The 12,281-nt window shown below is 40.3% G+C and overlaps 1 protein-coding gene across 1 annotated transcript in view; it reads right to left on the bottom strand.

The window, feature by feature from the left end:
• CENPF (centromere protein F) overlaps nt 1-10,403 on the bottom strand; it is a 39,314-nt gene extending 28,911 nt beyond the window's left edge. Inside the window, exons 1-5 of the mRNA XM_005143875.4 lie at nt 10,220-10,403; nt 8,071-8,267; nt 5,757-5,872; nt 3,554-3,645; nt 690-957 (exon numbers count right to left, since the gene is read on the bottom strand). Coding sequence (XP_005143932.2) covers nt 690-957; nt 3,554-3,645; nt 5,757-5,872; nt 8,071-8,267; nt 10,220-10,381 — 835 coding nt within the window. The 5' untranslated portion in view covers nt 10,382-10,403. The remainder of the gene's footprint in view (nt 1-689; nt 958-3,553; nt 3,646-5,756; nt 5,873-8,070; nt 8,268-10,219) is intronic.
• Between the last annotated feature and the right edge of the window lie 1,878 nt (nt 10,404-12,281).

Raw genomic sequence — 12,281 nt, forward strand, 5'->3', positions numbered from 1 at the left:
GTGGAAAAGCTGATCCAAGTAGTAAGTAAATGTTCACCAAATCCACAGTGAATTGTTTGCTCTCTTCCGACTATAAGATCTCAGGAATAACCATTTCTTCATGTCAATATGTACAATACAGGATCGTATCTTGCTTCTTTACTGTACTTTCTGCATCATACTTCCTTCTGTGCTTCCACTTACATCTATTATGGACCAACTGAGCTATGCATTTAGCATGTTCAATCAATGAATTTTTAACTCAGGTATTTCTTAGCTACAAACCTCAAGCCATACAAAATTAGGGAAGCGATAGAATTGAATTGAACAGTGAGATGTAATGAAATCCTGTAGAGGTCTTTTAATTCTGCTTCAACAGGATTGTTCCATGAGCAATGGAATTATTGGAGAAGGCTCTTTTCCTTTTATACATGATGTCCACTACCCACCCCCAAAAATACAAACTCCTCCCTTCTAACTCTCACACCCCTTATGTAAAAGATATCACAGTTCGTTGATCATTTCTGTGTACTGGCTGATCACTGAAGATACACACACCAGTGGCCAGCTAGGCTAGCTACCAAAAGCAAAACGAGGTATCTTTTCCTTGCTAAAGCACTAATTCCAATACCTCTCTTCCTATCTGCACACCAGGTTTCATGAAACCATATAGGAGGCCCCTGTGGGTTTTAAACAAATACATCAGGTACCTTGGTTCTGTGCTCTTAGCTGGATCACAAGTGAAGAATTACAGTCATCAACAAAGCTGCTGCTGAGCTCGTTCTTCTCTGATATTACATTAGAACTTGTTTCTTTCTCCCATGGAAAAGAAGATGTTGCAGAACTTCCTTTTGCACATGTTGCCTGATTTCTAGATAGTGTGTTCTCTTGTTGCCATGAAAACACAGATGAGGAAGCCTGATGCCGAGCAATCTCCCTGTGACTCAAGGAGCTTTGAGGACAAGGCTGATTTATTTTCTGTGTGCAAGAAAAAAAAAAGGATGTACCTTTACACAGCTCCATATCCAACACATAACAAAATCATTATTAATACATAATAGGTATATAATAGGTTATAGGTAATAGGTAATAATAGGTTCCTGGTCATTTCACGTTATTTTTATACTATTTAAACAGCTTTAGCCCAAGTATCCAATATACTTGATACAGTAACCCAAACCAGGATCTCCAAAAAATCTAGTCTGATCTGTTCATAAGTAATATAACCAATTTTTTGCCTTTTTCAAGAGAGATCCCATCATTTACCCTCTATATTTTTCAAAATTTAAGCCTCCATTTTTGCAGGCAAATGCTGACATAAGTAAGCCTGTATATAGAAGTCTAGACTAACATATCTGATATCTGCCCCACATGTAGTTCTTCTGGACAAACACAGGTAAATTCAGAGCAAAATTAAACTTATACACACATAATACCCCAAACCTGCAATAATAAAATACTTGAGGTAAAAGCTTTCAGCCTCTTCCTACAGAAAAATTAAACACAGCTAAAATAAGAGGTGTTTTTTTCTCCTTCTTAAGGGGAAAAAAAATAATCCAAACCTAAAAATCCCAAGCCAAAAGAAAACCCCCACCTCAAACAGTAAAATCCCCACTGTATTTTTTAGCTTGGTTTTCCAATGCTTCTAATTTGAATATTTCAATTATTCTTTTATTAAACTCACCCCCTAAACTAGGTAACACCCACTGTGACTTCTCAATCTAACCAGAGATTACGTCATGTAGGAATAGCTGTGCTAAGACCAGGAATCTATATAGTCCAGAATACACTGTCCAATCCTATAATTTGTCTATAGATAAAGAGCATAAAACTCTAACCACGTATAGAGCCATCATTCCCCTTGCATACCGTTTAAATCTACAGAGTTTGAGGCAAAAGTTTGAATCCAGGTAACGAATCAATTTTTACTGAAACACTTCACATGTACTTTCTCTTTTGCATGTTTCAATTTTACAATACTCTGACAAAGAGTCCTGCCATTTAACACAGTACAGTGGAATAAACCAGTTTTTGTTCTGAGCCTACAGCTGGTTCTGTAATTATGCCTTATGGAAAGTAAGAAAATGACCAATTCCCTATGTCAGCTCTTGATCCTCACTTGATCTTTGTACCACCCACTTCCACCACACCTGTTTGGAAACAAGTGAACAGAATTTGCAATACTCAAGATGTGAGAGCCATTTGGCTGTATATGGTCAAAGAGTGTTTTCTCATTACTTAAGTCTTTTCCTAGAGCATTCTTTTTCATCATCACTGAAGAAAATACTGAAGTTTTCAGAGAACAAGAATTGCTGAATTGCTTCCTGGAATCATGGAGCCTGGGTGCACCAGGTATGCATCTCTTACGTTATGTTTTCCGGATGCATTACTTCACATTTTTTCCCACTGATTTTTACTTACCATCTTAATTATCGCAATTATTTAGTATTATTAAATACTGTGTAATCTTCAACTATATTGTTCAACTCTAAAAATCACTAATGAATATGCTGAATAGCACAGTTTTCTTTTGAAATCCTTTTGAGGCTCCACTTTTGCTCTCCATAAAAACTGATCACTTATTGCCACTGCTCTCAATCCGCACCTTTAAATTCACAAGAGCTACTGCCCATTATATCAAAATAGTTCAGGTTTTTTCAGTGTTTTGTGAATATCCTACAACATTACACTGAGGCACACCTTTTCTCCATACACCATACCTATGCATGCATCAATAAAAGCATTGCTTCAAGTTTCTAACAATTCACCCAGGACAAAAAGCTGACCTGACTACATTCCCAGGAATCAGCACTATAATAAGCCTTTTTTAGATGGCAACATCCTCGTCCCCTTTCCAGTGTCAAGAGAAGACTGAAATAAGTTGCACATCACAAACATTCAGCAGTCCCACACTGCAGTGTCCTGTCAATTTATGGGTATTATCTGTATTTGGTGATTTTTAATTACTATTCATTTTATCAGTCATTTTAAGAGTACTTCTGACTTTTCAATTTGAGGCTGAGCCACAGCCCCAGTAAGGAAAGACTCTGATAAAGAAAACTTTTTGAGCCTTTAAATAGTGAATACCAAATAAGTTATTTCAGCTTTTCTGCAGTGGCCTTTTTTCCTTTGAGGGATTTCACATCTTAGTCATCTATAGGCCTCAGAGATTCCCTCATACAGTTCCCACTACTTATGTCCTTGGAAAAATTTACTAGTTCTTATTTGCTAAGCAAGTTATTTCCTCATTATCTTTCCAAAGCTATTTTATTATTATATTTAGCTTGGCAAAACTAACATTATTTTCTCTTGCCTGTGCTTGCACAAGATCTCCACTTCTTGAAGAACGTGTTCTCATTTTTAATGTCTTTCTTTCCTTTGCCATTCAATTATGTTAGCTTTCCTGGATTCTCCAAGAGTACCTCTGAATGGCAGCATGCACAGGATAATTCTCTCTAAAATCATACTTTAAGTGATGTAGAATACATTTCACTCATTTTCCACTCCACTTTCCAAGTTCACTCAGTAGTTACTTTCTTAGATATCACACAAACCATTCTCAAGAGATACTTACATTTACTTGGATGGTTCTCAGTTCTAATTCTAGCTTTTTCTTTTCTTGTACTTCTTTCTTGTATTTTTCTTCTAGTTCTTCAAACTTGATATCTACAAAGACACAATGAATACTTCTTCATAATCCAACTAACCTTTTACATAGGCAATTGTTTCTAATTGCTATTACAGGAATGATCGTAGAATAGTTTGGGTTGGAAGGGACCTTCAAAGCTCACTAGTCCAACCCCCCTGCATTGAGCAGGGGCATCTTCAACTAGATCAGGTTGCCCAGAGCCACATCCAGCTTGACCTCGAATGTCTCCAGGGATGATGCATCTACCACCTCTCTGGGCAACCTGTGCCAGTGTTTTACCAACCTCATTGTGAAGAATTTTTTCTTCATGGCCAGCCCAAATCTCCCCTTTTAGTTTAAAATCATCACCCCTCGTCCTATCACAACAGTCCCTGATAAAAAGTGTCTTTTCATCTTTCTTATGGGCCCCTTTTAAGAACTGAAAGGCCACAATAAGGTCTTCCCCGAGTGTTCTCTTCTCCAGGCTGAACACAAACTCAGCCATTCCTCACAGGACAGGTGCTCTAGCCCTGCTCTGTACCCTCTCCAACAGGTCCTTGTCTTTCCTGTACTGAGGACTCCAGAGCAGGATGCAGGACTGCAGGTGGGTTCTCATGAAAGTAGATGGGTAGAATCACCTTCCTTGACCTGTTGGCCACACTCCTCTGGGTGCAGCCCAAGATACGAGTGGGCTTCTGGGCTGCAAGCACACATTGCCAAGCTATGTCCAAACTTTCATCTGCTAGCACTCCCAAGTCCTTCTCCTTTGAGGTACCCTCACTCCCTTCATCCCCCAGCCTCAATTGACACCTGGGGTTGCTCCAACCCAGATGCATATTGTATATATACGTACTGTATATAATGTGTTACATTATATATACACATGCATATAGATTTTAATTTCTACTTTTTAAGATTTCCTACTAGCAGCCCAAGAACATTAATATTACCAAGAAATGATCAGAAAATAAGGCTGGTTCTTTTCCTCAAGTTCCTTTCAAATGCAATAGGAATTGGACAATGAATTTACATAGGATTCTTCTGCTGGAATTTTAAGACGAACATATTAGTCCAAAACAAAAGTCCTGCTTCCTTTTCTTTGCATTCATGTATCGTTCTACAACTCCCAGGAATATCATAGAACTAGAGAGCTTTGTAGCATTCTACGAAGCAGTTGACAGAGTGCAACAATCTCAGCCTACCCTGCACTAATGAGGTCCCACCTCAAGTACTATGTGTGGTTTTGAGTGTCTCAGTATAAGAATGTCAAACTATCAGGCTGAACTTGAGCTAGTCTGGGATTTTCAGAAATGTAAAACTCCAACTTTCAAATGAAAAAAACTTCTCCAACAATACCATTTTAAATAGTTACTTAAATCATTTTTTATCTAATCCCCATTTCAGGAGTGTCATGTTTAGTGGAATGTTTGACACTGCCACTACTGTACCCCTAGGAGAAATTAAAAGGAACAAGAGTGCAAGAAAGTATCTCAGATTTCCCACCTGAATGAGAGTGAGAAGCCAAACAGAACATTTGTTCACAGCAAAGATAAGAGGCAAACAGCATGCACAATACTGAACCTGTCAAGTTTTTCAGCAGATACAGCATAAGGCTGTCTGGCTAAAAAACAGTTCTCCAGTTGAGGAACCTTCCCTTTATTTTCCCAGTTCATACAAATATTTTATATCTATCTGATGTCACTAATTTGAAGACAGAAGTGATGGTTTGAAACAGTGCATAAATTGTGCAGATCATCATGCACAAGAACTGTCAAAATAAAATTTTCTAAAGAAACAACATGACTGTAGACTGAACTTTAAAGTACCTGTGGTACACAAGAAAGATTTGCTCTTCACTACATCAAGGGAACAGCTGACACTAGGCACACGCATTCAAAAACTTGCTGCAGTCTGTTGAAGGATTTCCTACTATTCCATGTCTATCAACATAATCCTGAAAAGATGTAATATTTGCAATAAGTGTTCAGTCTGCACTAATCACTTTTAAAGTTATGGTGGTATGAATTAGACATCCTCATAATCAGGTTTCTAATAGAGACTAGGCAACTCAGTAGAAATGTAGTGTGTGAAATACTCCTCCACCCTCCAAAAAAACTGTTAACTGTCTGTGCTAGACAAAGTCACTTACCATTATGACTTTGAACTGCTGTTAAAGGAGCAGTAAAACTTTTCTGCGAAGCACCACTGAATGATAAGTCTCCTGCAGTCGATGTTTGCTGACTTCTCTCAAGCTCACGTTTGTATCTGTTTTGGAAAAAAAGGGCAACAAAAATTAGTCATGGAAACTAAAAGATTAATTATCTGTTTTTAAAAGCCTGAGGCACACAAATAATTTATATGATTCTAAGAATTTAAAGATCACATCAAAATACATTCACTGAAAATCTTCAGTACTGTAACACACAAATATGAATGTTTTGTTCAGTTTCAGTATATTTAGGTAATTACATAGGAGTCAAAGCTGAAAACCAAAAGCAATTCCAGAGTATGTGACAATCAGAACTTCTTAAGGTTTCACTTATGAAGCTGAACACACCCAAACCACTGTAAACACTGATAACATGAAACATGAAGAATCTTTATAATAGGAAATATGCAACTTTTATTCTATGTTCTGATACTGCACACTTTAATAAACCGATGCATACCTCTCATGGGAAGGGAACACACCTGACAACCTATTTTTCTCATGTACTGTTTACTTTGCTGCCCAGAATACCACAGCAGACTACCCATTCTTGTGACTTTTGTGAGCATGAGGAGTTACAAGCTTATGAAGTGAAACCAGATAACCAGTTTGGAGTTTATACAGCAACTTTCCTCCTGCCCAGCATGGCACAGGTTGATAAGACAATGGTTTCAATTTCCCCCTCCCTTTCACAAGATAAGGAACTCCCCTCCCAGCACATTCCTAGTTGCTATACAGTGGTAAACAATCAGTTACCAGCATAAAACACACCTGAACATGACTGCCAAGATCAACCTACATGTAGTAACCCGTGATCTTTTGCAGTGGACAGATACACAAAGTAATGTAATGGAAAGGAGTGAATTCAAGTAAACTGGACTTAATTTTGGGAATGGATAAAGGGAATATATATCCTTAGCCTGCAGCTTCCCTGGCCCAACATTTGACATGAGATACAGAAACTTAGGTGGTTTTATCAAGCCCTGCTGGATCTCACTAGATTCTTTGATGGACCTTAGCAACTCCTTACACAAAGCTGGTGTTTCTACATGTCAAATTGTTATGTTGAAATTTAGAATGTTATCACAGCAGCCAAATACCTAAATACCTCAACTATCTCTAGTTTTCCCAAAAAGGGCACAGGGGGGAGGGAAGGGAGGAGGAAGAGGGAAACAAAGGAAAATCAATCAAACAAACAGAACCCTAGAAAGACCACCACACTTCTTTATTTGCTTCCATTTAAATGGAAAGAGGCATTCTACCCAAAACTTAAAGGAAGTAGACATATTTCAGGCCACAGAATAATTAAAAAAAATAAAAAGAAAAAAAGAACCCCCCCCAAAAAAAAACACCCCAAAATACCCCCACAAACAAACAATAAAACTAGAACACACACCCCCAAAACAACTAAATCAAATGCTTAAGAATGCTGGTCTCACACCCCTCCCTGCAACAGTACTTCTGCATTACTACTACCAGTACAACAGTTTATTGCACAGGCAGAATACTCAGCTTGACTGAGGCACACAAAGTTTCAGAAATACTTGTATTCAAGAACAGAGGGTGTCTCTAGTATAAGATCAAGTTTAACATAACATTCACTTCACTATGGGCAACTGTTCCCTTTGTGTAGCACCCTCAGATGAAAGATTTTAGATGTGGCTGCATTACAGAAGATTCTTTTATTACTTGCATTCCACCTCTACAGACAGTACACACATACTATCTCAGTAATAATAGCGTTTAAGAGTTGAGGTCTTTGAATTAAGCTCTTCTTCACCAAAGCAACTGGATTCAGTGATTCAGTCACTGCTTTTGGCAGCTTTCTCTTCCACTCTAATAGATGTTTATGCCTCCTTCCAGTAGTATTTTATTGGTAGACTTGATCTGACAGATTGAATTGTCCAGGTACTTTCTGAGCAACTCCAAGCCCCTTGCAGTTTACCTTTGCCAAATGACTCAGTTGTGCTAGCTGTTTTTTTGTTAAGATCATAGACAATTCTCACATGACACTGCAGAGTTCCCCCAGATTAAGGGGGAACTATAGGTATTAACTGCTTCGAGTGGCAGACAGATTTACGTAGAAGTCTGTATGTGCATGTGTGTATGTAAAAACAGGTCTGTGTTTTGAGACTTAAGTCACAAAATCTGAATTAAGAATGAGATTAAAAGAAACTAGAATACCATGAAGGATGAATAAAACACAAGAAAATAACTGTTACACATGGGTTAGAGACATAGAGCAAGATCTTACCTTTTCAGTTCTTGTTCTAGCCTTTCTATGGCCTTCTTACTGGAATTCAGCTGTCCTGACTGCATGTTAATTTGAGATTCTTTTGCTTGAAGATCATGTGATATTTTCTGCTTTGCTTTCTCAAGACTATCACACAATTCCATCAAGCTCTGGTTATCTCTTTTTAGTAATGCAGCTTCATTTTTTTCATTTTCAACCTAGTTGGAATATAAACCATTTTTAAAAAAATCTCACGTAATATATACACTTCTATTATTTTAATAACACAAAGTTTACAAATTGCTATTTTTTTCCTAGCATTTCAAAATCCTGACAGCACCAAAACCTCAGCTATACACATCATTTAAATATTCTTGGGTGTGAACAAAACCACATCTCCTGCAATTCAACACAGTGACATTAACAATTGCTATTTATTTAGACAAGCTCATAGAAAAATTATTCAATCCTTAAATACTAATAATCCACACTAATTTGCTAATCCACACTGACCATTTCACTGCTCTTTCCAGCCTATCAACTTCAGCAATCGGAATACCTTGACTAAACAAAGAATGCACAATAATTACCAAGAGTCACAGTTTGAAACTGGAAGTAGAGCTTGGCAGTAGACATCCTCCTTCCCTACAGCTTCTGAGGAGCAGGCACAGTCAGGCTAGAGCTTTGCACAACATTATTCTTCTGGTTGAAATAAGTATTAACTACTGCTTACAAGTCTTAAAGCACCTGTATTTGAGCACAGCCCTGTGTGTTATGGGATCACAGCAGTTCCTCCTGATGGTTGTGGAAACTCACAGGAAGAAACTTAAAGAAAACCACAAGGCTTAAGTTTTGCTAGAAAGTTGTGTCAGCCTAAAGGGAATAAAAGGCAGCCTCTGTAACTTGCCTTTGAGCTATATTCAAACATTACAAAACAATATGCAACTAATTGGGTCACCTCTGATCTGAAGCACAGCAGGACCCTGACCAAAAGGGTCTCCAGTTTCCTGGCTGATAGTATAGTCAGATGAAGCATAAAACTACAGCCCTAAAAAGAAACTGAAACCCAAAAAACACCTGGGGGGGAAGGGAGGAGTGAAACAAAACAAACAAAACTACTCAACTGAGAGTTACATAGACTGAATAAAAGATGAAAGGGATCTGCAGGCAAGGTGAAACAGCAAGACACTGTCAACTGTGCAGCTGTTATATAAAAGAGGCCTAGTCATTATCAAGATTTTAAACAGGCACAAATTGCTTTTCCTAATCATAAAAAAAAGTAGCAAAGCCTCAAAGTAAACATAAACAACTGAAGCCAGAAAGCCAACTATATACTGTGCTGCACCAAAAGACGTGTGACCAGCAGATCAAAGGAGGTGGTCCTGCCCCTCTACTCTGGTGAGACCCCATTCAGAGCACTGTGTACAGTTCTGGTATCCTCAGCATAAGGAGGACATAAAGCTGCTGGAGCAAGTCCAGAGGCAGCCATCAGGATGACAAGGGGTCTCGAGCACCTGCTGTATGAAGGTAGGCTGAGAAAGTTGGGGCTGTTCAGCCTGGAGAAGAGAAGCTGCACGGAGACCTCAAAGCAGCCTTCCAATATCTGAATGGGGCCTACAAGGATGCTGGAGTGGGACTCTTCGTCAGAGACTGTAGCAATAGGACAAGGGGCAATGGGTTTAAACATAAACAGGGGAAGTTCAGGTTAAATATAAGGAAGAAGTTCTTTACTGTGAGGGTGGTGAGGCACTGGAGCGGGCTGCCCAAAGAAGCTGCAGCTGACTCATCCATGGCAGTGTTCAAGGCCAGGTTGGACAGAGAATTGGGTAACGTGGTTTAGGGTGCAGTGTCCCTGCTCATGGCAGGGAGGCTGAAACTGGATGAGCTTAAGGTCCTTTCCAGCCCTAACTATTGTTTGATTCTGGGATGGGCAATCATGCCAAAGATAAATAGAAGGCAGGAATTCTATTAACAATCAATGAGAACTAAACAGAAAAGAGAATAAGATGGAAATTAATGTAAGTCATTTATATTTCTCTGCTACCTTCCCAGTCAGTGGGAAGAAACAAGACACTAACCAACCCCTAGGGACACTCAGATAAATAAATCTGTAATTGTGTTTGGCATGGAGAACAGCATTTTAGGGGAATGACCACAGGGTCTCTGTTACCTTCTGCTTCTGTTTTTGCAGAGCTGCCTCCAAAGACTCTAACTGGAACTGTCTTTGCTGATGCTCCTTTCTAAGCTTGTCCACTTGACTTTCCAGCTCCTGAATCTTCTGAAGGACTCTGGGGGAGAGGCCTTCTTTCCATTCCTCCACAGTCCAGCTCATACTGACACGATTCTTGTTTAGTACAGAATGGACAGTGCTATGCCTGAAACAGAAAGAGATAACTGGTCTTTAAGCAAGCCTTCTTTTTAAACAAACTGCATTTTTAACCTTAGCAGTGATTAGAACACAGTATTTCACAGCTGCGTAGGCTTCCTTCTCTACATACCAAGCAGCAGCTTTTAACATGAAGTACTATTTTGACACATTCTTGTCCAGCTGAAAATTCAAAACCTCACATCAATCAATCTAACAATAACAAGGTTTATATTCATATAACTGCACTTGACTGCTATATTTCAGAAAGCTTCTCTCCATACCTCATGCTGATGTTAGAACTGCAGAAAACCATTAGTATTATACTTCAGCGGCATTTAATCCGAAAATTTTGCAAAAACCCATCGCTTCATTTTGACCTAGCACGGGCTTACTTCCCCGAGATACCAGCACAGCTCGGAAGTCATTTACAAAGAAGAAATTACCTCAGAATAACTAAAGCTAGAGAGGAACGACGGCTCGGGCAGAGCCCACCCAGGCCTGGGGAGCCCGGACTGTCAGGAATACCCCTACTGCCACCTTCAGGCAGCACCCACGGGGACACACCGCAGCTCCCTAGCCCGTTTGAAGTTCCTGACACTCACCAAGAGCCCCCAGCTGACCGGTCACCCACTCTTTATCGCTGCCGAGGGTCCAGCAGCAGCCGCTCAGCTGGGTCCGCCCGCTCCGTACCAGAACGCTCCACACCTCAACGCTCCACACCTCAAACACCACAGCCAGCCGCGCAGCAATTCAAACTTAACCCCGCCCACCGGCCGTTGACGCACGCCCGAGCACGCTGATTGGTCCCGCCGCGACGTTGCTCGCCACACGAACCTCCCCCCATTGGCAGCGAGGTCGCAGATCTAGGTCGCCGTCGCTCGTGATTGGCTGGTTTGGAAGCATTTAAACTCCATTGGAGGCTTGTGATTGGTCTCGTCGGTTATTGCCCACTGTCAGGCGGGGCATCCAGCTCAGAGCGCTGTCTGTCAGTGTTGGAGCCGCGCCGTCATCGGCAGCTCACCGGAGAGCTCTGTGGTACGGCCGGAGGAACAGGGCTGCTGCGGGGGAGCGGCACATGTCGGGGAGGGCGGATCTTGTATCCGAGATCGTTTTCCCCATCCCACAGAGAACCTGAGGCTTGGAAAAGTAAACGTGTCCCGTTTAAATAGATGATGTGCTGATGATAACGCCTTCGCTTGAAAGATTCACAGAAGGACCATCAAGTAGTTTAGTATTGGGGGCTGCCCAAATTTCCTCTGGGGAATGGATTTTATGAGGGGGCAAGGGGAAGAGGGAAGGCAATTCAGTCCAATGCTGTCTATATTCTACCCTAACATAGAAACACAAAGTAAAAAAAGACACTTTTAAGTGTGTTCTAACAGAATGCGAATGGCAACAGCAAAAGCTTAAGGACTCTAAAACTTCTGTGAACTTCCTTGGGTTCCAAATACTTCCTCTGGTGTGTCTTCCTTCAGTCGCCACTCTGAGGGGGTGTTGGCTTTGAAACCCTGATGTTTCCATCAGAATCCATGATTACTTCACCTAATGTCTTGCCTCTTATAATCACACTGACAATATTTACCCAAGCACTGTGCTTTTAATCACATTTAGGAAATAGAGTTAAAAAGTCTTCCTTAAGAAAACCAGCTGAGCAGTCAGATTATAAATATGGTACAAGTAACTCACTATCCCATTGTTACAAGGCTTCTAAACTAGCTCCAGAACAAAACAAGTCATCAAACTGATGGAAGAGATCCATCTGAGAAGGCTGCATGGAGACCTCATAGCAGCCTTCCAGTATTTGAAGGGGGCCTATAAGGATGCTGGGGAGGGACTCTTCATTAGGGACTGTAGTGATAGGACA

This window comes from Melopsittacus undulatus, chromosome 3 (assembly GCF_012275295.1).
Source record: "Melopsittacus undulatus isolate bMelUnd1 chromosome 3, bMelUnd1.mat.Z, whole genome shotgun sequence".
NCBI classification, from domain to species: Eukaryota; Metazoa; Chordata; class Aves; order Psittaciformes; family Psittaculidae; genus Melopsittacus; species Melopsittacus undulatus.